At 37.7% G+C, this 25224-nt stretch overlaps 2 protein-coding genes across 2 annotated transcripts; one reads left to right on the plus strand and one right to left on the minus strand.

Annotated features, from left to right (window-relative positions):
- Positions 1 to 240: 240 nt before the first annotated feature.
- Positions 241 to 15958, minus strand: LOC123766575 (eukaryotic translation initiation factor 2-alpha kinase 1). Its single transcript, XM_045755838.2, is given in 11 exon segments — positions 241 to 751; positions 1303 to 1443; positions 1719 to 1790; positions 1792 to 1944; positions 2984 to 3746; positions 6047 to 6298; positions 7435 to 7623; positions 9080 to 9245; positions 10427 to 10576; positions 14111 to 14339; positions 15359 to 15958. Coding segments are annotated over 11 exon segments (2622 nt in total). The 5' UTR covers positions 15365 to 15958; the 3' UTR covers positions 241 to 250.
- A 1347-nt stretch (positions 15959 to 17305) lies between these two features.
- On the plus strand, positions 17306 to 24472 carry p47 (NSFL1 cofactor p47). The gene is made up of 8 exons (XM_045755843.2): positions 17306 to 17464; positions 19250 to 19380; positions 19768 to 19923; positions 20064 to 20170; positions 20891 to 21035; positions 22305 to 22442; positions 22780 to 22945; positions 23404 to 24472. Exons 1-8 carry the CDS (start codon positions 17363 to 17365, stop codon positions 23617 to 23619), a joined length of 1161 nt encoding a protein of 386 aa, XP_045611799.1. The 5' UTR covers positions 17306 to 17362; the 3' UTR covers positions 23620 to 24472.
- Positions 24473 to 25224: the final 752 nt, after the last annotated feature.

The raw sequence follows: 25224 nt of genomic DNA on the forward strand, positions 1-25224 counted from the left end.
ATTTATTGACCTGGTATTATATGAAGGTTTTCCCTTAGGTTTTAGTGTAACCCCTGGGGCTGCTGATTTAGTTATGTCCTGGCTGAATATACAATTAAATTACCAGTACCTGATCTACTGGTTTTATATTGATCTTAATCCTCCGGCAATACTTATCTTATTGAAGCAGTGATCATTCAACCCCTGCTGCAGTTGGAAAAAATTACTCTGGTTGTTTTTTTTACATATTTTAATATTTAATTTATTCATTTTAAATCTGCAATCGCAATCTTGCTATTTCCTCATGCAGTTTTAAATTTTCTTCCTTCAACTCTGCAATTTCATTATTTTTTTGCAAAACCTGTTCCATGTTTTCTTTTTTCAGCCTTGCAATCTCATTATCTTTTTGAAAAATTTGTTTAAAACTTTCTTCTTTTAACTTTGCAATCTCAATATCTTTTAGACAAACTTCTGATTTTGTAACTTTAATGGGGGCATCTTTCAGTTCATCTTGATGGCTTGATTCCTGTATTGCATGTGTGTTTAAATCATTCTTGTGATCGCCTATTTGAATTACAGATAAATTATTGTGTCTTGCTTTACATCTTAAAGCATCGTCAGAGCAATTAGATTGCACAACCATATCATGACTGTGGTAAATAAATGATCGTTCATCTGTAAATGGGGGTTTAAACAATGATGATTCGAGCGCTTCACTTGCTGACGGCCTATTACTTGGTTCTGGGTCTGAGAGTTTCAGTATCCATGATGCCTGAAATACAATTACATCATCAATATCCATGAACATGTCTTATCCTACATTGGGTGTACAAATTTTAGTATCTGTACTTTCTTCTTCAATGCAAATTGGGATGTGTCAAGCATAATGGAAAAATATTATCTCACCCAAATTAAAAAGGACTGGACACCATTTATATCTGAAGGTCTGTATAATAAAGATTAATTTTGCTAACTGGAGGAAAAATAAAGTATTAGGTGTGGAGTGGTGGTGAGGCGTGGAAGTGATGTCTGGGAGTGAGACGTGTAAGTGAGGCATGAATGTGAGGCAAGGACGTGAGGTATTGGTGTATGTGAGTGGGGGTGAGAGAGAGAATGAGAAAGTGCATCACAAGAAGTCTGAATTTTTTAAAGGTGAACCAATAGCAGGCAATTAATTTCATTGTTACAAATCTTAGGTTTAGCTTATCTATGCATACAAAAACAATAGCTTTATATTTATTCATAATAACAATTACTGTACAATATAAGCAATATCCTTCATGGAGACTCCTACCATATTAATATGAATATTGTAATACTTACAATATTAGGCCAAGAAGCAATTACATCTTGGTTCAAATGTCTCTTCATTTTAAGTTTGTTGATTACATGGATTCTTTCTGATCCTGTATTGAATGACTGGAAAAGCTCCAGAAGTATTATCCCTAAATTATGCATATCACTCTGAAAAGAATTGGAAAATTATGCTTTTACACACACAAAAAAAATATATCTTATAATTTATGGGTGACTAATAAGAAATCACTATTTGAGTAGAAGTTATCATAGAATAATGATAACATGTGTGGAGAGATTTACTGTACTGCTCCTAAGCTGAATAAAAATATGATAATGATGAGTATGTTCATAGAAATTTCTGTAGAGATCTGTTAATGATAAATTTATCTAGAGGTGAAATAGTTTAATTAATATAAAGATAATACATATTACACCAATACCTTTTCATCATATTGACCTCCACTTGTGAGTTCTGGAGCTGCATAGATGGGAGTACCAACACCGCGGGTGTTTAGGTGCGTGCTCAGATATTGGAGTAAGACTGGACTGGGTGACAAAATCTGCCCCTCCATCTCCAGAAGTAGTCAAGTCAGGAAGTGAACGAGCCAAACCAAAGTCACCTACTTGGATATTTTTCCCATCCAAAGTAAAAAATATATTTGCAGGCTGTGGAAAAAAAAGTACATATGCTCAGTGACGAGAAAATAATTAGGCAAATGAATAAAGCACATATACATGCAAGCTGAGGTAAAAATAAGGCTCTGAATGAAGAGAAAAAGACCTTTTCTGAAGAGGCCATTGAGCTCCCTCAGGCGATGTCTGGTTCTTCCTTGGACATAGCCAAAATTCAGCCTGGTCAGCCCATCCCATGGGTGGTGGTGGAAAGGGTTACAGAAGCACATCGGTTCAGGAACTGAACCCCATAGTCTACTGCACAACGAAATAAATTGCTTACAAGGATAGTCACAAGTTACTTGAAAGATTTCTAGTGTCTGACTCTACACTCAAGTGAACTGTGTCCCAGTCAGCAGGAGGGGCCCACTGTTGTTGTTGTGGGAGCCGGTCGGCCAAGTGGACAGCACGCTGGACTTGTGATCCTGTGGTCTCGGGTTCGATTCCAGGCGCCGGTGAGAAACAATGGGCAGAGTATCTTTCATCCTATGCCCCTGTTACCTAGCAGTAAAATAGGTACCTGGGTGTTAGTCAGCTGTCACGGGCTGCTTCCTGGGGGTGGAGGCCTGGTCGAGGACCGGGCCGTGGGGCCCCTAAAATGCTCCGAAATCATCTCAAGAAAACTCAAGATAACTAGGTAACTACTGCCTGGCCATTCATGCCAGGCAGTAGTGACTGAGAGTTCCAATTACTGGTCCTTGTGATGTCATGTATCATTTGAAAAGGGCTTTAGATGTATTGGCATTCTACTTCTTGAGGTCATCCCAGGCTGGATGAATAATCCCCAGTGTCTCCCTGGCACCACCATAAGCCGGAAGGGATGTTTGAAAAGATCCTCGCTGCCTGGTGCTTTGTTCCAGATTCTGCCCAGGAAACATTAGTATCTTACCTTAGTGATCAAGTCAGCAATGTAATTCAAAATTATGGAAACAATAGCCCATAGCTTCCTATACAAAATATTAATCTCAGTAGTACTGTAGTAACATTATTATATAAATTATTTAACAAAACCCTTTTAAAAGTTCAAACTTACCTTTATGTCTCGATGAATAATTTTCTGCGAGTGAATATACTTCACAGCTAAGAGCACTTGCCTGAATAAGGACAAGCATTCAACTCGATTTATGGCAGCCTGCGTGTTGATAGCACTGGAAGTATGAGTTTCATTCCTGCTTATTAGCCAGTCCCTTAAAGATTTTCCACACAGTCCCATCTGGATAAAAAGAGTCATTCGAGCAATAGGAGGGCATCTACGATTCTGCTGTAGATCATTTCTGAATGAACGGTAAGGCAAAACCGATTTTTTACAAATATCGTCAGGAGAGGAGCTGAGGCTAAAAGAGTTGCAATCTAGAGCAGCTGTGCACTTTTCTTTGACAAAGGGCAAACTCAATGAAATTTCAGAACTTGACGAACTAATTTTCTTTTTACAATGATTATTTTCAAAAAATACTTTGCTTTCATCTGTTGAGCTTTTGGCATTCAAGCTTTCTTTATTAATAAATTTATTTAAATTATGAGTGAGATTGGAATTAGACTCGCACAAACCATTATTTAAAACTTCATTACTTTTTACAGAACTTAAAATATTTTTTTGTGTCCTTTTATAAAAAGAAATTTCCTTATCTATTTTTCTGTCTTCACGAGTAGCAAGACTTTTTTTTGCATCTTCACAAATACCATTACAAGTCTTGTGACCTATGGATCTTAAGTTTGGTTTGCTTTGAGCCTTGGTTTCTTCTCTGAAAGAAATTCCACCTGAAGATTCTTCAATTGAATCATCTTCTTCTTCCGAGCTGTAAGATAAAAGAAATTATTTAAAAAAATCTGTTAATGACAAAATGTATGAGATATTTACCAAAATAACCAGCTTTGAATCTAATGAAATGCTATTTTCTGGGCGAGCCTCTGAGGCTCCCTGAAGCTATCAAACTGACATGTGCCATATTACTTTGGTGCCATCCATCCCTGGAGTTTGAGTGCCTACTGGGGGGCCATGAGCCAGAACCTGGCACCCTCAGAGAGTTGCAGGGAGCAATATGAGCCCTGTATATTTAGAGTTTGTCATGTCTGCCATCGACCGATAATACCACCAGAAAGGTAGGCAAACCATTACAAACCTCTAACTGGTTAAAATTGCAACCTATGTCCAAACAGAGCCAAAGAACTCTCCCTAATAGAAAACATGGAAATAAGCAACACGCCATCCAACAAGGGCGCCCGCTCATTAGCGCCCCGCCCTCCCCAGATAGAGGGGGAATGGGATCCCGCTCAGGCAAGCCAGCCGCACCACCCTCAGTGAGAATGATGAAAACCATCGACTGAAGGGAAGGTGTCAGGGAGCCTATGGGGCTCACCCAGAAAATTGCATTTCATTACATTCAACACTGGTTTTCTATGGGTAGCTCCGTCGGCTCCTTGAAGCCGGGAGGCGGCAGCACTGCATGTCACACAACAAAGATGAGACAACCGGCCAAGACAGATGACCCAAGGCAACACAAGGCTGCAGAGGGCCTGGAACGTTGACAAGATATATGATGGTGAGGATGCTGTTCGATTTCAAAAACCCCGCACCCGAATATCGACCCAAGACATATTAACAAAGATGGCAGCAAGAGCTGCATATTTCCGTACATCATGGGCATGACCGCAGGCTGGCGAGACTTGAAAACCATGCGGACAACCTGAGAGGGAACCAGGGAAACCAGGTTTACCCAGAGTGCATCTACTGTAGCTGAACCAATAGTGCGTAGGTAGCGACATAAAGCCGCAACCGAATACAAAACATGATGCACCCCAGCCTAACCAACCAAGCATCAACAACCCACGGACCCCTCCAGAAACCAGCTGTCTAATTCTTTGCCAGAAAAGAAGGAGAAGGCTGCAGACGAAGATGAAGAAGGCCCCGGAGGATGCACCGGCACAGACTCCCCTCCCCCCCACGAAAAATTGGTTTTGCGAAACTCACGGCCCCCGGTAGGCACTCAAACTCCAAGAACGGATGGCACCAAACTAATATGGCACATGTGAGTTTGGTAGCTTCAGGGAGCCAACGGGGCTCCTCACAGAAATATCTTGAATTAACCTTTTGTTTGTACAGTAGTCACCTCCAAAATGCTTTGTTCCTCGGAGAGAAGAAATATTGCTAAAAATAAAGTGTCGACTGAATAATGAGCAGCACTTTGGAAGGGCCCCCCGTGCTTTATGCCATTTGCTTTCAAAGTCAAGCTTAGCAGGGTTTTCTTCCCTCACTGTCTAATGCAGGCCCATTTCCCAACCTGTGAGTTCACTAGATAGTAGATATGAACATCATGCCAAGCTCTGGAGACTGTTTATGCCTCAGAAGGTAAGTACTAAAAGTGTCTTGTACTACTAAAGGGGTGGGGATCTCAGTGGAGAGATTCATACCAACATAACAGATCACCAGAAACTTTTCAAAACATTCCAAACTCCCTCTAAATCAGGGGTTCTTAACTTGGAGTCCATGGATAGTTACCTTATTTATACTTTGTGTTGTTATACACTGTAAGAGGCAATCAATATTCAAGAAAATAAAGTATATTCATTTGCATACAAAGTGAATGTTTAAGTCCTTATGTGCATTCTTCTGGTGTTGGCATTTATAGTTTTCCCCAGATTTTCAAAAGGGTCCCTGACTAAATAAAAAAAGGTTAAGAACCACTGCTCTGAATGATCCTAGACCATTTGAGAATCAATAAGGATCACTATGAAACATTTAAAGACCCAGCACCAATTATGCTGACTGCCACTAGTGTTACCATGCAAATGAGTGATGTGAGGTGACAAGCCTAACTGTATGCCTGGCCTAGTCAAAACAATGCACAGGAATAGGGAACTAGCAAGGTACTGTAATACTCAAAAAGAGGATTGGCTGCGACATAACTACTGTATTTTAGTCTTGAAAATTATGGCTTAACTATCTATGCAAAAGATAAGGAACGACAACACTACACCTAAAACAATACTGAGGAATAGCAGCAAAATAATTTTCAGACTTACAAAAAATTACTTGTGTCAAATACTGTGCTGGTGTCGAAATTATCTTAATACACATTACTTGAAAAGCACTACTTACCTCGATAACTCTTCAATCCTGATTCTCTGCAGTGGTGATACATTCAAAACTTTTGGCCGTAGGATCACCGATGAAGGATTACGAGGTTTTCTTGCCAATGTCTCATTAAATTCAACACTGTGACTGAGGTGTGGTGGCAGGACATAAAGTTGTGTCCAAGCACAATGATAGCGTACAATGTGAGGATGGTCCAGCTGTGCCAGGGATGTCACTTCCCTCAATAAGTTGGCTTGGTCACTTTTACCATCATCTCTGCCCAAACAAAAATGTATATTATTAGTTGACAAACTTTTTTGCCTTTATGTGAGCAGAATTAGTAATGTATTTATTTATGCGAATAATTATTACATATTTGGATACAGTATTAAGAAATTACTGTGAAACAGAAATAAGATGACTGCAATTCTAAGAATTAAGAGTCAAGCATCATGCTAAATCTCAATGCAACAGGATCATGAAACGAAACGCTGCCCGAAACGCTTTGCGTAATAGTGGCTTTAGGCATTGTATGTAGTAGCTCTATCTATAAAGCCAACAAACTTTGTAAAATCTCTTTATGTATGTACCTTTGCCTAAATAAAAATTATTATAATTATTATTATAAAAATTATTATTATTATTATTATTATTATGAAAACTCTTATATAGATCAAATCCCTTGCATTCTGTTATATCAAGGTTATATTATGCTCACAGACTGCGTTATGAGCTAACCCACTCATTTAATCCCTAAAGCAGTCTTTTATGCCAAAAGCTAAAACAAATTGTCACTCCAGCAGCACAAGAGCTACACATCTCAGAACTTAGAACCCAAAAGAGAAGAGGTTAATTGTCTGGAAAATAGCCTATTGTGGAGAAACTTTGAAAGGGAGCTGAGAGATACAGTTAAGCAAATTCAGGTCTATGCAAGGCCAACAACTAGCAAGTGAACCAGTATAGAAGAATGAATGTGAATAGACTCACATAAGGAAATCCTGTTGTGGTGTAAGTGCTAGTTAGTGAGGGCATTGCTTAGTGGTCTCTGTGATGCTGAACAGCACTTGCTTAGTCTTTGAGTATACTGTACATTACTGTATATGAGTGAGTCTTCTAGATGTCATTCTGGACTGGACTTATCATTCTCCAGTGTCACCTTAGCACCAGTATGACCTAGCATGGACAATCTAAAAACATCCCTGCTGCATTAGTGCAGAGTGTTGATTTGCCTTGAGCATAATCCTACCCATGGAACCAGTAGGATTCTGTCTTAGAGAGCAACAGGGTGGGAAAGTTAGGAAAAACTGTCATAACAGAAATCTAATGTTGAGCAAACAGTGTCCGAGTTGATTAAAACAAAATGCATGATTAAAAAAAAATAAAAAATGATGGGGAAAGTACAATTAACTCACTTCACAGGAATAATTTTAATGGCGTAAAAACGCCCGTCTAGTCTATGTTCGGCCTTGACAACCACACCAAAGCCTCCTTTTCCCAAAATCTCCACTTCCGTAAATTCTCTAGTGTAGCGATCATCCAGGAGATGCCGATAAGAGTTTGTCATCATAAGTTGATTTCGTGGAGATGCTGGAAGTCGTAGCCTGTGTCAAGAAATTAACACAGTACTGTATAAACAATTAATTGTTACTTCTGGAATAATTTACTATCCTACCCTAATACATATGCAAGAGGTGACAAATGAAATGTTAAAGAAGCGGATGATGGTAGATTGGTGACAAAAGTGAATTAAATTAAATTCAAAAGTTAATTCTTAAATTCATGTGAATTTAAGAATTAAAAGGAGAGGACAGTCAAAAATAAAATGGCCATACATGGTCAGTATGAAGAAGCATAGGTGATCCATATGCAGATGAGGAGCCACAATAACGTGGCTAAAAAATGTTGACCTAACCACACACTAGAAAGTGAAGAGACGACGACGTTTCGGTCCATCTTGGACCATTATCAAGTCGATTATCACAATCGACTTGATAATGGTCTAGGACGGACCGAAACGTCGTCGTCTCTCCACTTTCTAGCGTGTGGTTTGGTCAGCATAGGTGATAAAGGCAAGGCTGAGTAGAAGTGATTTTAAGGAGTGAATACATTTGTATTTTACAGGACAGTTCACGAGGAGTATTGTACACCTAGTCTTACTAAATGATGGGGAGCTGTTCTTGATGACTGTTGGGGTTTGACGGTGATATTTTTTCAGTGAATCTACACTGTAGTGAAAAGATTCAAGAAATAAACAAGCAATAACTGACTTTTGTAAATATTCCCAACATTTCTCATTACTGAACATTATTTCCCTTATTCTTCATGACAGTGGGAAATTGGGAAATAATAATGAAAGAAATTAATGAATGAATGTCTTTTTGAGTATAATTCCCATTGTTAGGGACAGAAAGCCTGTATTTCGGCTAATTGATATTCCCGAAGACTAACTATTGACTTTCCCCAAGATGCAACCCACAACAATTGTCTACTTTCTGGGTACCTAATTTACTGCTAGATGAATAGAGGAATCAGACGAAAGGAAACGTGTGCAACCATTTCTGTCCTGCCCGGGGATTGAAACTGGATTCTGCGGTTTTTAGCCGAGAACATAGATCACTGTATTATGGGACTCATCTGTTTCCTACGGGCAGATGTATCTCCACCCCATGAAGAATGATGGATGATGATTAATGATGAATGATGAAAACTTCTAATACTTGAACTATGACTGGACCAACTTGTCTTTGCTCGAGATCGCCAAGTGGCAAAAAACAAACAAAAATCATAATTTGCTCTAATTTTACGGTTACCGTAACCTTTTCAGCATTATTATCTTACTTTTGTCCACATTCACTTTTGTGGTCATCTCTCACATAAATATCAAGAGGGAAGTACAGAACAATAATATATATAATAAAGTACTAACAATTAAAGTCACATTATTTTAATAAAAATCACACATACCGTAATATGGAAATGCACTTGCTAGATAAAGCTGACTAAGGTGCTTATTTAAAATTTAAAAATAATAACGAGGAGGTTAATAAAACTACTAACCTGGGAAGAACCAAGTTTGCAGAGTTTACTGGAATTTGACTTTGAGCATTTTCAAACAATTTTTCAAACTGTTTTATAAGGTTAGCCTGAAAATCTTGAAGCTCGGGAAAGGCATGCAGTGGTAAATATAGAGATGAGTTACACTGTCCAATCACCGTACACAAGGCTGAAAGGTGGGATATAAATCCAGGTTAGTGTATTACTGCCTTTGGTAAGTAAGCCAACATGGTAAGCTCACTAAAAGTCTATGGAACTGCATGGGATATGAAGTTGAACTTGATGAATTATGAATTCAAAGAACTTTATTAATAAGAAGTCACTTGGGACAGGGCCTCAACACTATTAAATGATTGCCTCTAAATAGTGGGATCAAGCCCTTCTAATGTACAGCATAATTAAGTGATTTCATTATGTTCATGAGACTTGGTACAAAGTTTCTCCTTAACCTTTAAGTGATTCCAATTGCTATCTGTGATTACCTCCTGTGCTCCAACCACCAGATGCAATTTTTTACATTAGTGTGAGAACTAATTTTTTGTCATGTACACCACAACCTAGGACCTGTAATTAGCTATAGTATTTAAAGGTTAAAGCAAGATCTAGCACATTCAGGGCAGGACGAGACTCCACATCATCACAGTGAGGAACTTTTCAAAATGTCCCTGCAGGGTTACACTAGTGTTAAGAGACAAGATAATACTTACCCAGCCCTGAATGACCTCCAGAGGCTTCATTCCAACAAAGTCAAAGCCTTTCATAGTGCTTCTGTACATTACAAACTGGCTGTTACCCATGACAGATGGGCATGTCATCTGTCATCACCAAATGACAACCAACGCCTCCGCATTAAACATAATCACATTATTTCTTACAGGGCTCAGTTCAGTGGAGTGCAGTAAAATGCAAGAATTGAATGAAATGGCTTATGTTAACCTCTGAAACTTCTTGTTTCAATGTGCAGTGGGCTCATGCTATAAACTGATACTTTTTGTTAGCATATATGAATCTATCATGTATTATATATCTGAACTTTAACCAACTAGCTCACATCGTTCTGTTTCGGTGTACATCAAATGTGGTTTTTATCATTCACAAGCACCCCAAAGTGCAAGGATGCTGTAGTCCTTTTAACACTGGTTATGAATATATCCTGCCTAACTGTAAAATAGTTCTATAGAAGTGCAGCGGATCAAGCAGTTCCTACAAGTGCAATGTCACCTCCAAATTGATAGACTGCAAGCTCAGAAATTGTAATAGAAATTTCTGGTGTTTAATTAAATTGCTGTATATACTACAATTTAGATCATTCTAAAACTACAACACTTTCCTGAAAAGCAATTGACTAACCTTTAAATAACACTTCTCTACTAGCGGGATCAGCTTCACGTTCTCGACAGAGCAGCTTAACCAAAATCTCAATGACTGTACTATTGTTAACAATTCCACGGCTAATACTGGGCAGAAGGTCTCCTGGAATGGCGGCATCACCACCCTGACCTAGAAGACGATTAGTGCTTTCATCATTTTACAAAATGTTATAAGGGATATTCTTAAAAATTAATAATTTCTTCTTAAAATATACAAAAATATACACTAGAGAAAATGTTTAGCAATTAGTCCTGTCTCAGCTCACTATGTAATAAGCAACCCGTTCTCGCAAATTCGTAAAGTCAATATTGACTTATTAAATAAGTGCATAGGTGACATACTAAACATAATAGATACCCTTAAAAAGCTTCATAGAAAACACCGACCTTACCTAACCTTGTTAGTATGTTAAGATAAGCATCTTATAGCTTCATAATTACAATTGTTACTTAACCTATTATTGGTATAGGTTAAGTAATAATTGTAATTACGAAGCAATAAGATGCTAATCTTAACATACTAACAAGGTTAGGTAAGGTCGGTGTTTTCTATGAAGCTTTTTAAGGGTATCTATTATGTCTAGTATATCACCTATGCACGTAGTTAATAAGTCAATATTGACTTTACGAATTTGCGAGAACGGGTTGGTAATAAGTTTAGATTAAGATACATGAGAAAACATACAATAAGTAAGATATTTAACATCATACTAGTATCTTGTCAGAGTACTGTATTTATTATTGTCAATTTGATGCATTTAAGAAACTTTAACCAGCAAATTTACAATAGAAAATTGTGGGCTATAAATCCAGTTTATCATACTAGAGTGAACTCAAATCTGACTAAGAGCTCATTATTTGAGTGTCAGTCACCAGAATTTTTTGTATTACAGTATTTAATAGGAGAATTCCATGTGTAAGGGAGAATCCTAGAGATCCAGAAGCTGACTTAAGCAGCTTCCTGCTGCGAGGGCCACTTATTCTATGGAGCTTATGATAATTTTATGATTTTCCTTAATCATCAATTACCTTTCACATCTCGGTTGCAACACACTACAACTGGTTTAATATTTCACTCAATGGGTTGAAAATTTCAAGAGGCTGATATTCGTATTATCATTGCAGCGACAATAACAACAGGCAATATTCCAATGGAATGAGGAAATATCAGTTTAACCTAATAAACCTAATTAAACCTAGCCTCCCTAGACAGAAGACTACATACCATAAGAATATCAGAGCAACCATTTTATCCATAAGCATATTTAACATTGGATAAGAAAGTGTCACGTCAGGGAGAGTACCTTTGCTCTTGGGGGGCCTTCACGTTTCTACTACTAAACTTACTTAACCTCACACACTTCTTCTTTTCATTATTATTTTGATCCCAGCATTTAATCTCATGTACACTTGTTAGCTACTTTACTGTGGCTTATTTCACACATGGCGCTGCTTCACTAAACACTCAAATTCATAATACTTTGTTTTAGTTTCCTTATAAAGAAATCTACACTTTAGTCAAAGTTTCACAGCTAAGATTATAAACTTTGCTCAGTTTCTGTGCATATAATCTATGGTAATACAAAGACTGGGCTTGCAAAACTGAACCATACAACTTTCTTGAACTGTATCTCTTTAAATATGTTATATTATATGCAAGGAGTCACAGATTCTCAACAGAGATTAACTGGTATTACAATTTTAAATGTAGTTTCAATAAGAACTTACTTATTGAGCTGTAAGAGTTAGACATTATAAAAGAATGAGTTCTTGATGCAGAGAATGTCTATACGAGCTCTTGGTGTTGAGACTGTTTACAGGACAACTGAGCTGAACGTTCACCACGTGCACTACATCAAGACCCGGATGTAAAGTTGCCAACATTCAGTAACTTATCAAACTCATTACTGCTTCAATTTAATTTCCACTTCTATCTATTTATAAATATAATGTTTCCAATTTTACCCATCACAAATTAAAAGTATGAAAAATATGATGGAACTAGAAACATGCACAAATATCAAATACAGTAATCATAACCACAGCCTACTCACCTAGTTGTACTAGGAGAGTACAACTAGGTTAGCACATCCTTGCCCTTGATACAGGATGTTTGTTATCAGTAGAAAAATCTCCACTTTTAATGATCACAGCTTCAATCTTATGTGAGGCAGTACTATATTACTTACCGTCTTCTCTAAACTTTCATTGTCAGTGCTGTAATCTGAAATGTAATGGGATCTTGTTTAACTTATTATTAGTTTTAATAAAATGACCTTCCCTGTCTATTTTCTTTAATTCTTTTCTACACGTTCAGAGTGTTTTCATATCTGTGTGTTTAGTATTCATTTGCATGTGTACTTGCCTTGTTCTAGTTGCCTAAATGTACTTGTCTAGTTGTATATGAGTCTGGAACTCTGGGATATTTCTAGCAAGGTTAACACCAATTGATGAAAAGAGGCTATTATATTCCGTTGCAGTTTCTAAATCCAATACCAGTGCATTACCATCTTCCGAGTTTAATCTGCTTGTTATTTGTGTTATTTATACACTAGGGTATTTCAGATGGTTTTTCATGTGTTTTTCATGGTTCCTTTTGCTTCTTTAAATCTGTTTATTATTATTAAATCTATTTTTATTATATTGGCAAGTGTTGAAAAGTATATTTTCTTTTTACTAGTTTTTTTGTAACTCTTCCAATCCTATGTTTTTTTTATATTCATGTTTCATGTTAATTGCTTTAAATATGCCATTTGAGAGTCAGGGGTTATTTAATCTTCTGGCAGTTACTTGATGAGACGAGGAAAATTTTGGTTGGTCAAAAATCTGGGTTTTTATCATTTTAATTAATATATAAACAGTGCAAGTTTAAATTGATATAGAAATAAGTTGGTCCATATTAAAGAATTTGTTTTTTAAACCTTCCCAGGTTTCTTAAACTAAAAAAATCCACCTGGGTGGGTAAATGGGTTGCTACCATGACAACCCTGATATACTGTACAGTATATCCATCCCAATATGTCCATCCTATTATATCCATCCCGAAATATCCATCTCAATACATTCCCTCTCAATATACAATCCATCCTCCTGTTTAGATGGTGCTTTTTGTAACTACAGTATGTGTACCATCGTACATACATAGAAATAATGGACAATTAGATAGTAGAATTTGATACTACAGTATTCACTTTATAGTCTGAAAAAAAAAAAAAACCTAAAAACCAAACTTAAACATTCCTAGGCCTAGTATAGCACATATATGTACTATATTAGGCCTCAGATACAGTAGCATGTATTAGGCCTAAGAAGGTTAGGTTAAGTTTTCTTTGCAATATCAATACAGATGCTTTTCCGGTTTGTCCAAATTCAACATATTTGTACTGATTTCTACCTTCTCATTGCATTTTACATCAATATATATGTATGATGGTCCTCATTGTTGCTATAAGTACTACCTAAACTGGAGGATGGGCTAAAATATATCTAAATATGTCAATATAGTATATCTTCTTCTCCCTCCTTAACTTTGTGGATGTGTTTTCACAACTCAAGAAGAATGAAGATACTGTACTTTATTCGTTTCCTAGTAAACATTAAGCACTAGCTAAAGTCTATGCTATCTACTGTAATAAAACAATAATTACTTTTTAACAATGCTCACCTTGCATAGGTGAAAATGATGTGATAGGTTGAAGTAGGGGCAAGTCATTATGCCAATTGAATTGAGGAGTGCCTCTATGGTTATTGTGTGTGTCAAATGCAGTAGCAGAACTGGAACCAGATGGAGAATGTAAATGGTCTGTAACTTGTGTCTGTAGTGGCGTGCCTGCATTACTTGCCAGCCCACGTCTAGGTCTGTATCTTCTCTTTTTCATCGCTAAACCCAAGTCCTGAGTAAGGAAACTAAATTATCAAGGAAAAATGTATAATGACAACAGAAATTTCATTATTTTATTCATTACAGTTATTATAGGAAACTGTCATTGCCCTTGAAATACTCTTCTAGTGCAGACAACAAGTCACAATACCGTGGCTGCAAATTAGATACCCAACCCACACAGCTGAAAATAGTGAAGATTATCAAGATGACTTGATAACGGTCCAGCATGGACCAAAACACTGTCACTCCCTATATTTTCAGATGTGTGAGTTCGGTGCCTTCCTATAATGTGACCGTGACAAATATTTTACTGTGACCCTGCTAATACAGTACAAAATACAGTATGCATATTTGACACCATCGGTCATTACTGCTTATCTATAATATCAGGATCGTATTGGTTACACTGTATGACTTACTGACAACTTTATGTTTGAAATTAAACTATGTTTACAATCGCTATAGGTAAACAACATAGACCCCCGTACCCTTACAAGAGGTAGGCAGAAGGCTGTTTTAGACAAACTTTAATAAATATATAGTACAAGGGGAAAGGAATTATCAGGGGAAAGCACTAAACCATTATGACTAAATAGCACTTGGAAGGGGGTTAGAATAAGGATTTGGGAAGAGACGGGGAAAAGGAATGGTGCCCAACCACTTGGACGGTCAGGGATTGAACGTCGACCTGCATGAAGTTCAACCGTCGCTCTACTGTCCAGCCTAAGTGGTTGGAGCCACATTGTAGGACAGAAAACAGGAGATGCTTTGTCACTCACAAGGGTTATATACCCTTGGAACTGCCTACCCACCAAAGCCATAAATGCCAAAATTTTGCTGAATTTTAAAATCCAGCGTGATAAAATTATCTGACACAAAGGGGGAACCTTTGACAAGCAGCCGGGTTCCTGTCCTCACCAAGGACACTGGAGATATAGCCCTAAGGTAAATTCAGGTAAATACTTTAAGACTGGAGACTCCCTTAAGATTCCATGTATGTCTCACACATTAGTATTCCTTAATACATACCTCCATATGTCGTTCAGTAATTACCTAAGTGTAGTTACAGGATGAGAGCTACGCTCGTGGTGTCCCGTCTTCCCAGCACTTTGTCATATAACGCTTTCAAACCACTGACGGTCTTGGCCTCCACCACCTTCTCACCTAACTTGTTCCAACCATCTACCACTCAGTTAAAAGTTAATTTCCTTGCATTTCTTCACAGTGGTGACTCTTCATTCTTCTTTGGTATATGTGTAGTTTACATTAAAGGTATCTCAGTAGTACAGTTGTACATGTTTTCTTTCCTCTAATGCCTCTGTTCACCAAGAAGTACCTAGGTACCCAAGGGTTAGCCAACTGTTGTGGGGCAGCATCCTGGGGTCAAGAGTTCCACCTTGGGCAGGGGCTTTGATACAACCCTAACGTACACATATACAGTATATACAAAGACTGCCTGTCTCCAACAAGGAATTATATTCTTCTGCTTCTTGAAGGTAAGTGGAGTTTGCCTGAAGGGTTTACCTTCCTCCCTGAGTGCAGAAGGAAGTGAGAGAGTGAGGCTGGTGGCGTGGTGCTCCCCAGGCGCCAGTGTGTGTGTGTGTTTACCTCCATCAGCTGTGTAGTTATGGGTTATTTACATAACACTACCTCCTTATAATTAATCATATTATACATGTGTGTAAGAGCCGCCCGTTGCTGCTACATTTATCATGAGTGTTTAAGAAAGGCGAGGAGTGAGGGTGACATGACTGAGGTCAATATTAGCACATTGTCTGTCAGCACCTGACACTTGAGTGACACCTAACACTTGATTGCAATTTAAACAAGTTAACAATTATACAAAAGACAATTAAATATAGCTTTGTTTACATAGGATTGTTGATCTATGCAACAAATTACTAAGTAATGATATAGACGTGGGGTCGTTGGATTGTTTCAGGTGAAACAATGACATGAGATTATTTACCTGAAAAGCTGCCTCGCAGGTGCTAATAAAGTTCATTTATTCATGTGTGTGTACTAATAATCCCAGTTAGGAGGCCTTAATACAACTGAGTGTATCTTAGCTAGCCACGTATCTAGTTAGCTTCCAATAAAATCCTATCATGGGTCGAGTTGATAGGAGGTTAATATATGATTATTGGTGCCATCTGCAGCCACTTTATCACGTAGATATTACAATTACTTATGCTATGAGCGGTAGCAGGAAGAGATTACCTTGAGGGTAAGTTATGATATAACTATACAATAGTGTGGCGAGGCAGCTGTGGTTCTCACACCTCGTAAAGCAGCATCAATTACGGAGCACATTTTTCTCAACACTTTATTACTCAATATATATACATCTTGAGGTGTATTCTGCTTAATACTCTATGTATATACTCTAGAAGTAAACTTTTTGCTCTAAAATATGTTCAGGAATAAAGTATGTTTGCTGATTTTTTAGTAATTAAGGTCTTAATAACCCTGCAAATATATAAGCCTCAAGCCAAGCCAAAACCAACTTATAGCGATTAAATATTTTAGATTTGGGTATGAGTTAAGTTACATTTAGGTTACATTTAGTGTACTAATGCGTTGTTAGTTAGTGTTTGGCCTGTAGTGATGTAGGAAATGTATATGTTTATCTCTCAGAATGTTCGGTAATACGTTTTATTGTTTGTGATGTATATCTATGTATGTATTAACACGATGTACTGAATGTGGTGAGAATAGCTTGAGCTACCTCATCCCTTTGTGTGTATTTTACCTCAATAAACTTATTTCAATTTCAATGTAGTGATGTGTGGTGAAGGTGAAATTGAAATTGAAATAAGTTTATTGAGGTAAAATACACACAAAGGGATGAGGTAGCTCAAGCTATTCTCACCCCGTTCAGTACATCGTGTTAATACATACATATAAACACATCACAAACAATAAACATATTACCAAACATTGTGAGAGATAAACATTTACATTGCCTCGTAGTGGAGGTGAGGGTTGAGGCTGACATGGCGTCAGTGGGGCGCCGCAAGCCACACCATCATCATGGCAGACCGTGAGGCTCTCGTCGCACAATTTACAGCTGTGTCTGGCGTGGATAGTGAGCGGGCCAGGTTCTTCCTAGAGTCAGCAGCATGGAATCTGGAGGTGAGAAAGTTGGTGGTTATGTTGAGTGTCATTAATGTTTTATGGGGACAATGTTTACCAGGAGTTTTGACATTTTTTTGTTTTTATATATTCGGTGTTAATATTTGTGTTGTAAAGCTGTCATGACTTCAAGGATTGTTACGGTGTGTTTAACCTTTCGTGGAAAGGCTAAAACGATTAGGAAATGAAGCATAGGTTAAGCTGTCGCATTGCGTCACAACTGCAATGTCACATGTTATTGTTGATGTTATGTTTACTGATCTACATGCAGGACGGACTCCTAGTTCAACTTTGACCACAACCATAGTCTGTGGTGCAAATTTAGCCCATTGGGGTCTTGATACGGCAGTCAGATATTCCAATTCAACGATCCGGAGTGTTACGATACCTGACACACTTACTGCCTCTGGGGTCACAGGGAAGTAATAGTTTTTTTTCATTTTATGGGTGGTTCTTCGGGCAGAGGAACGGTGTCCGGCACTGGTGTGGCGGAGAGGTGGCAGGTGTTGGTTGGCAAGTAATGTGCCCTCGGTGCATGGTGGGCAGCTGGCTCTTACTCTATTGTTGGTTGCTGGAAGACGTTTGTGAATTTGGCCATTTGGATGTGCGTTTAGGAGGAACCATAGCTTGCCTCCCGTAGGGACTCCTAAGTGGGGGTTCCCCAAACTATGTGTTTATTCACCTCAGTTTTACCCATGCATCAGAGAGGTTTACATGTGCTGTTAAAGAGTATCGTGCTGTTTATATTAACTCTACCCATCTCGACTACATCTAACCTAAGCTAATGCAGCTTAATCTAATAACGAATATGGTTTGAGTAATTAGAAAGCAAGTGTTGACAAATGTTTGTTATGTGGATGATGTGACTGCACACACACGTCTATTCTTCTTTGGACTACCCTTGACATGACAGTAAACTTGCACAATAGTAGTTAACAATATATATTTGATATAGGTTACAGTTTGCACAGTCGAGATACAGTGGGTCATAGGGTGGGGCTGGCGGCAGTTGTGTCCGTAGGGTAGCGTTGACGTCCATAGGACAGGGGTGGTGGCGATGGCATCCATAGGGCGGGGCTGGCGGCGGTGGCATCCGTAGGGCAGGGTTGGCGCCGATGGCGTCCGTAGGGCGGGGTTGGTGGCAGTGGCGTCCATAGGGCGGGGCTGGCAGTGGTGGCAACGGCAGCAGCGTCGGTATGGTGGATCTGCCGGTGAGATCCATCAAAGCACTCCATGTAATCATTCCGTTTGCAATGACATACGTGTATGAATATAGATTCGGTTCTCTTTAGTCAACCGAGACAAAATCTAGGAATTGCCTTAATCCACAGGTAAACTTGCAGATAGCAATCAGCATGACAGTTCCACATTCTGACAAAATCATGAATGAAAATCAGGAACGAAGAATTCACTGAATTTTATGTTAACAATTGGGATTGATTTTACCATTTACAATTTTTTCTAGTGGCTCAATTTATATTGACATTTTATGCACTGAGTTAAAAACTTTAAATAAGTTCAATTTGTTCACCTGCAGTACTGTATGTGGTTAAACAATTAGAAGTTTGACTTCATCTTCAAATGTGATATTACTTTTGTAGTGGGTGCAACATATATTGAACATTTTCTAGGGAGTGCAGAGCATAGAAAAGGTTGGAAGCCACTGACCCATACAAGTTCTGGAAGAGATTAGTCTATATTTTGGAGGTTACACTGCACAGTGTATATTTTCATTATTGACAGTTCTACTGTTGTTTAATGCATTTTTTTTTCATTTGGCATCAGTCTGCACTTAGCAGTTTTTACGAAGAGGGTGATGAGGAGGCAGCCAGTGAATCCTTAGGTGACCGTCCAGAAGCTGAGGGAGCACCCAGTGCACCGCAGAGGCCATCATCACAACCTACACCCCTCCAGAGGTACTTAATCTTACTATTACTAATAGTCTTGTGTGGCTCTTATTGCTTGAAAGATGCAAGATTAAAAGTCAAGTGTGGAATGCGTGTCCAGTTTTGTTCTTGTAAAAATTTTAAATAATACTGTACATAGAGTATTTGGAATAGCTACAGTGGGGGGAGACATGAAGAGAGTGGTAGTGGTCATTTACAACCAACAACCAATCATCAGGAAGCCTGAAAGTAATGTAAAAGGCAAGCCACAATGCCTTGGGCATTCAGGGTTAAAACTTTAATGCTTGAAGATTATAAGCAAGTAAGGCTAGGGGAAATTAGTTTGAAATAGTGTATGTTTGGCATATGTGAGAAATGTATAACTAAAATATTTTCTTTGTTTCATGTAAACTATAGAGCAGTGATCAACATGGATCATGACAGTGACAGCAGTGGCGAGGAAGATGGCCAGGCATTTTATGCTGGTGGTTCAGAGCATTCTGGCCAGCAGGTTCTGGGTCCACCCAAGAAGAAATCTGATGTTGTCGCCAAATTATTTAAATCTGCAAAAGAGTGAGTGCTACTTATGTGTGTTAATTTATTTATAAATTAATTCTGCATCTCTTGCCTTTTCTTTTATAACCTGTATACTGTATATATCTGTATAACTTGTATACTTCTAAATATATAAAGTATTGCCAACTTTGTTTCAGACATGGGGCAGAGGTTCTAGAAAGTGGACGGGAAGGGAAGAAACCCAAGAAAATTACCTTTGGTGGTACTGGGTATCGTCTGGGCGAAACTACTGATGACACCCAGGGTAAGAATTGGACAAATTCCAAAGGAATGTAACCATTACCCTGTATTTATATACAAATCTTGTAGCATTGTGTGAATTAATAATAGTGGCATAATTGAAAATACGGTATTGGGGAAATGAAACGGTAGTTTGAGTCTGCCCCTTGTTTGCTTCCTTAGCCAGGGCCTGGGTCCACTTAGGACACCATTCATGTGCCAAGCTCTAAGCAACCTTTATCCCTCCATGACAAGTCATTTTATAAAGGATTTTCCTGTGTAGTTTAGTCAGGTAGATAGTGGAAAGTTTGTTTTATTAATGTAAAAAGAGTGCAAGCAAATAGCAAGTATGACTTGAATTGGTAATGCATCAGTGAAGGTGAAATATGGGGGAGCTGCCAGTATTGATGAGGTTTAGACAAATTGTGTATAGATGGGATAATAAAGGTGGTATAGTTAAGTAAACTATGAGAGTCTTGTGTGTGTAGACACTAGTTGTTATGGTGGTGTTGGAGAGAGAAGAGAACCATGTGTCAATTTACAATTTTATAGCAACTATATTAAGAGTAATATAGTTGTTCCAAAGTTCCTCCAAAAGTCTAAAAAGGGGGGGGGGGAGCATTTCTTATGAGCTAACAGCCTGATTTTTTTTTACTCCCCCCCCCCCCCCTCACACACACAAAAGTCAGTAATGGGTAATGATGATGTGGCTAAACTATACAAGTAACATTTCTATATATTTCAGTAATACCAGACAGTTCAAAGAGAGAAGATCGACCACGTGATGTTACACTGAAGATGTGGCGGACTGGTTTCACTGTGGATGATGGGCCTCTTCAAGCTTATGATGACCCAGCAAATGCAGAGTTCTTGAATTCCATTAGGAGAAGGTGAATGCTTCTGTTATTACTTTAAGGAGTGAGGATAGTATAATAATAATTCATTGTGTTTGGGGGGATAGGCAGCCAGTGTATATACTGTATGCACGGTAGGTTTATGTTGACCTTCCCCAAAAGGTCAAACTATTTAACCCTCTCTAGGATGCAATCCCACAACAAGTGAATCTTTGGTACACATTTACTGCTAGGTGAACAGGGGCATTGGGTAATAGTTAGGAAACATACCCAACCATTTCTGTCCCGTCCAGGATTTGAATCTGGAATTCTCAATTGCAAGTCTAGAACGAACCCAACTGTACTGTGGTACTATGCAGTCACATAAATAACATACTCCTCGGGGACAAGACCATACAAATTTATATATAAAAAGGATTTTACCATACTTCAAAATACAGCAGGCCATTGACCAATGTGTAAATGTAGAGTATGGGTATAGAGTATGTGGCTGGCAATGTCTTGGTCATAGGTTCGCACCACCTCTCAGCCATAGTGGATTTTCTCATGAAAATGTTATCTTTTGTTCCCTGAATATGTACGATTGATAAAAAATTGGTCCTGGGCAAAACTATCATTCTTATTTTACTATAGGCCTTGGTACTTCTAGTGTATATTGTTTCTCACATTAATAAACATGGAATATTTCTTTATAAATGGCATGAATAGGTTGGATTTTATACAATTATAGATGGTTGAGGGAGGAGGAACACCCAGGCAGCAGTCTCACTTCCTCCCCACTACATGCTTTACATCAATGAGCTTTAACAAATGTTATTTATTGGGTCACTTTTGTGTAGACTGTGTGTGATATACACAGTGACAAGGAACGCCGAGTTGTCAGGCCTGGGCAACGAGTGTGTACATAGTTTGAGTCAGGGTAGTACACTAGTATTAAATAGTAATACTTCTGATAGTAGTATGTACTACTTAGTATATAGTATTTTTAAGAATGTCTATATTTTGTAGGAACCATATGTTGGCTAACCAACTACAGTATTGTATTCTTATTGTAGTAGCTTTATATAAGAATTGGAGAACAAGACAGTATCAGGGACAACTAACAGTCAATTTACCTCAATGCTTAAAGATTTGGATACTTTTCCTAAACCACATCAAAATATGATCATAAATATTAGAACATTCCAGTTTAGCAAACATAGGTGTCTTGTCATTTTGTTCCCCATGTATGTGTGCATGAGCACATCTGCAGCGAAATTGTTTACTTCCACTTGCAGATTCAAGTAACTTCATTTATTGTTACAGTGAAGTGCCCCTAGAGCTGATTCGAGAGGCAAGAGGTGGGGAGGTGTATATTAATATGGCTGACCACCGCCATGAAGATTATGCTCCATCTAAATCAGCTCGGAAGGCATTTACTGGTTCTGGACACACATTAGGCAGGTATGATACTACGTATTTAGTTTTAAGTTAAAAGGGCATGATAGCGGAATATTGTGTAATGGGCAAGGTTATGGCAGCAGTGAGTCGTATACAGATCTTAAATTAAGTACTGTATATGATTAGGACTTATCAAACTATATTACCATATCAGACATGTCCCCCAGAAGGCAGATTTAATTTTGGATGCTGTTTCGAGTTTCGTGATGCATATCGGTCGCATAACATATGACGCATAACTTTTGTGTGTAGAAGCTGTTAATAATGTAACTTGCCCTATCTTAATGTCTAAGTGTCCTAGATAAAAGTTTTAAAAAGTTAATCATTATTGCAATTCTAGCCCAGCACCCATGGTGGTAGGCCAAGAAACCCAACCTACTGGAGCAGTTGGTGGAGCAAGCAAGACTACTGCTCTTGTAGGAGCCTCCTCACCTCTTAAGACATTAGAGCACACTGCTCAAGAAAATCTAAGGGTTAACATGACAAAGCCCGTCACAAACATTCAGGTATGTACTTAATAACAGCTTTGTATCAGAATTCATTTGATGTTCTTTGGGATCTGCCCTTTTAATAGATGGTGACCATGATAGACTCATCTAAGTATTCTTACCATGTAATAGCTTTAAATATTTATAAGGATGCTGCATGTGTAATATGTTTTAAAAGAGTTCTGTATTCAAACTCTCATAATGCTTTCTTCTCTTTTTACTGTGTAATCTTGGTTGTCTCTTGCTGTACGCTGTTAAAGCAGTTTATCCATAGCCAAGTGTCTGACTTGACTAAAATATGACTAGCTTAATTTAACATTAATTAATTTTCCATATGAATAATTTTGATTAATTAATAATGTGAATTCTATACAGATTTTTTAACTTAGCAGGCATAACTTTATGAATATTTTAGATATGGAAAATTGATTAGCATCATCTGGTCATGATTTTTAGTACATTGTTTTATTTTCCAGATTCGTTTACCGGATGGTTCTCGTCTTGTGATAAAATTAAATCACTCGCACACTGTAGGGGATATTCGGGAATTTATAGTGACTGCTCGGCCAGCCCTTGAAACGGCAGAGTTTGCTCTTATGACCACTTTCCCATATGCAGAATTGACGAATGCCTCTCAAACTGTAGCAGAAGGAAAACTTTTAAATTCTGCTATAGTTGTAAAAACTAAATAATAACAGAGATGGATAGATAGATCAACCAGAAATGTGCACTTCTAAAATTACGATGCTTTCAGATGTGCTTATTACAATATTTTCATCCAAGGAAGAATATCTTGACAAAAATATTGACTAATTAGTGATATATTACTTAGTTAGGCTAAAAGCAAATGCTTTGTATAATTTTTTCTATAAATAATAAGGATATTGATATGCTATGAATTTGTATACAGTATATGTTTGCTTGATAATTTATATTTTGTATTCAGTAATGAAGTAGCAATAGTTTCATCAGCAATTGTTTTTTTTACCTTTATATAGTAGTGTTTCATTTCTTAGAATTGTCTTTATTGAACGTTTTCTCCATTTGTAAGCATTATTTGGCAGCCTCTACATTTAACACTGTTTGCTACAGTTTGAAATTACTGTAAGTGGAATTTTTTAATAGTATGGATTTTATTATATTTAAATGTAAAATGAAAGGTTCTGATAACCAAATTTATTTAGCAACACATGGAAATTAGAAACTGTTAAATTTACATTTTCTCTTGACTAAAATATCCCAGTTCTAGCCAAATTGAACAGGCATTATTTTCCTTTAAAACATCTGTATATTAGCATAATTCCACCTTCCAACTGTATTGTTACCACTGTTGACTTCTATATTTAAGTCTAATAATTCACTTGATTTGATAAGGAAGCAATAATTCTGTGATTATAATACACAGGATTGATATTAACCAAATAAAAAAAAAATGCGTAAATTTGCAAGTACAATGCGTACACAAGATTCTCCCATTCCGTTGTAATGAGTACATTATGTACACAAGATTGTCCCATTCCGTTGTAATAAATGTCTTCTTCACTATTTGTGTTGTGTGTTCATCATCTTGTTTATTTACTCTTTATATTCTTAATGTATGTGCATATTTAATAAAGATATTAGTTCCTAACTGGGTACAAAAATCAACGACTATTAAAATATTTGTGAACCTATGAACACACAAGTTATTGGCACTGATAAATTCACATAGGCTGTTTGAGATAGTGACAATTGGAATATTGATAATGTCAAGTATTCCCAGGCATCTACATAGAGAAGACCTGTTACACCACCAAATAGACAAGTGATTAAGACAGTACTGTACAAGCTACTGTGTTAACAAGGACCCAACGAATCTAACTTTTGTTAGGTCAGATATACATGCTATAGTCCTTTAATTTGTTTATGCAGTATATTAGCAGCATTTTAAGAGATTAAATTAATTATTACATGAAAATAGTTGGCTTGCAGGCACCTTCTCTTATTTTGGATGTTGGTCCTTAATATATATTTCTTAATAGATATTTTTTTACCCCCCCCCCCATCCCAGATAGGCCCAGTTTTTAACACATTAAATTATACAATATTTGAATGATACAATATATAAAGGGCCCCTGACAGCTGAGTGGACAGTGCTTCGGATTCGTAGTCCTGAGGTTCCGGGTTCGATCCCCGGTGGAGGTGGAGACAAATGGGCAAAATGTTTCTTTCACCCTGATGCCCCTGTTACCTAGCAGTAAATAGGTACCTGGGAGTTAGACAGTTGCTTCCTGGGGGATGTGTAACAAAAAGGAGGC

Source organism: Procambarus clarkii, chromosome 62 (genome assembly GCF_040958095.1).
Source record: "Procambarus clarkii isolate CNS0578487 chromosome 62, FALCON_Pclarkii_2.0, whole genome shotgun sequence".
NCBI classification, from domain to species: Eukaryota; Metazoa; Arthropoda; class Malacostraca; order Decapoda; family Cambaridae; genus Procambarus; species Procambarus clarkii.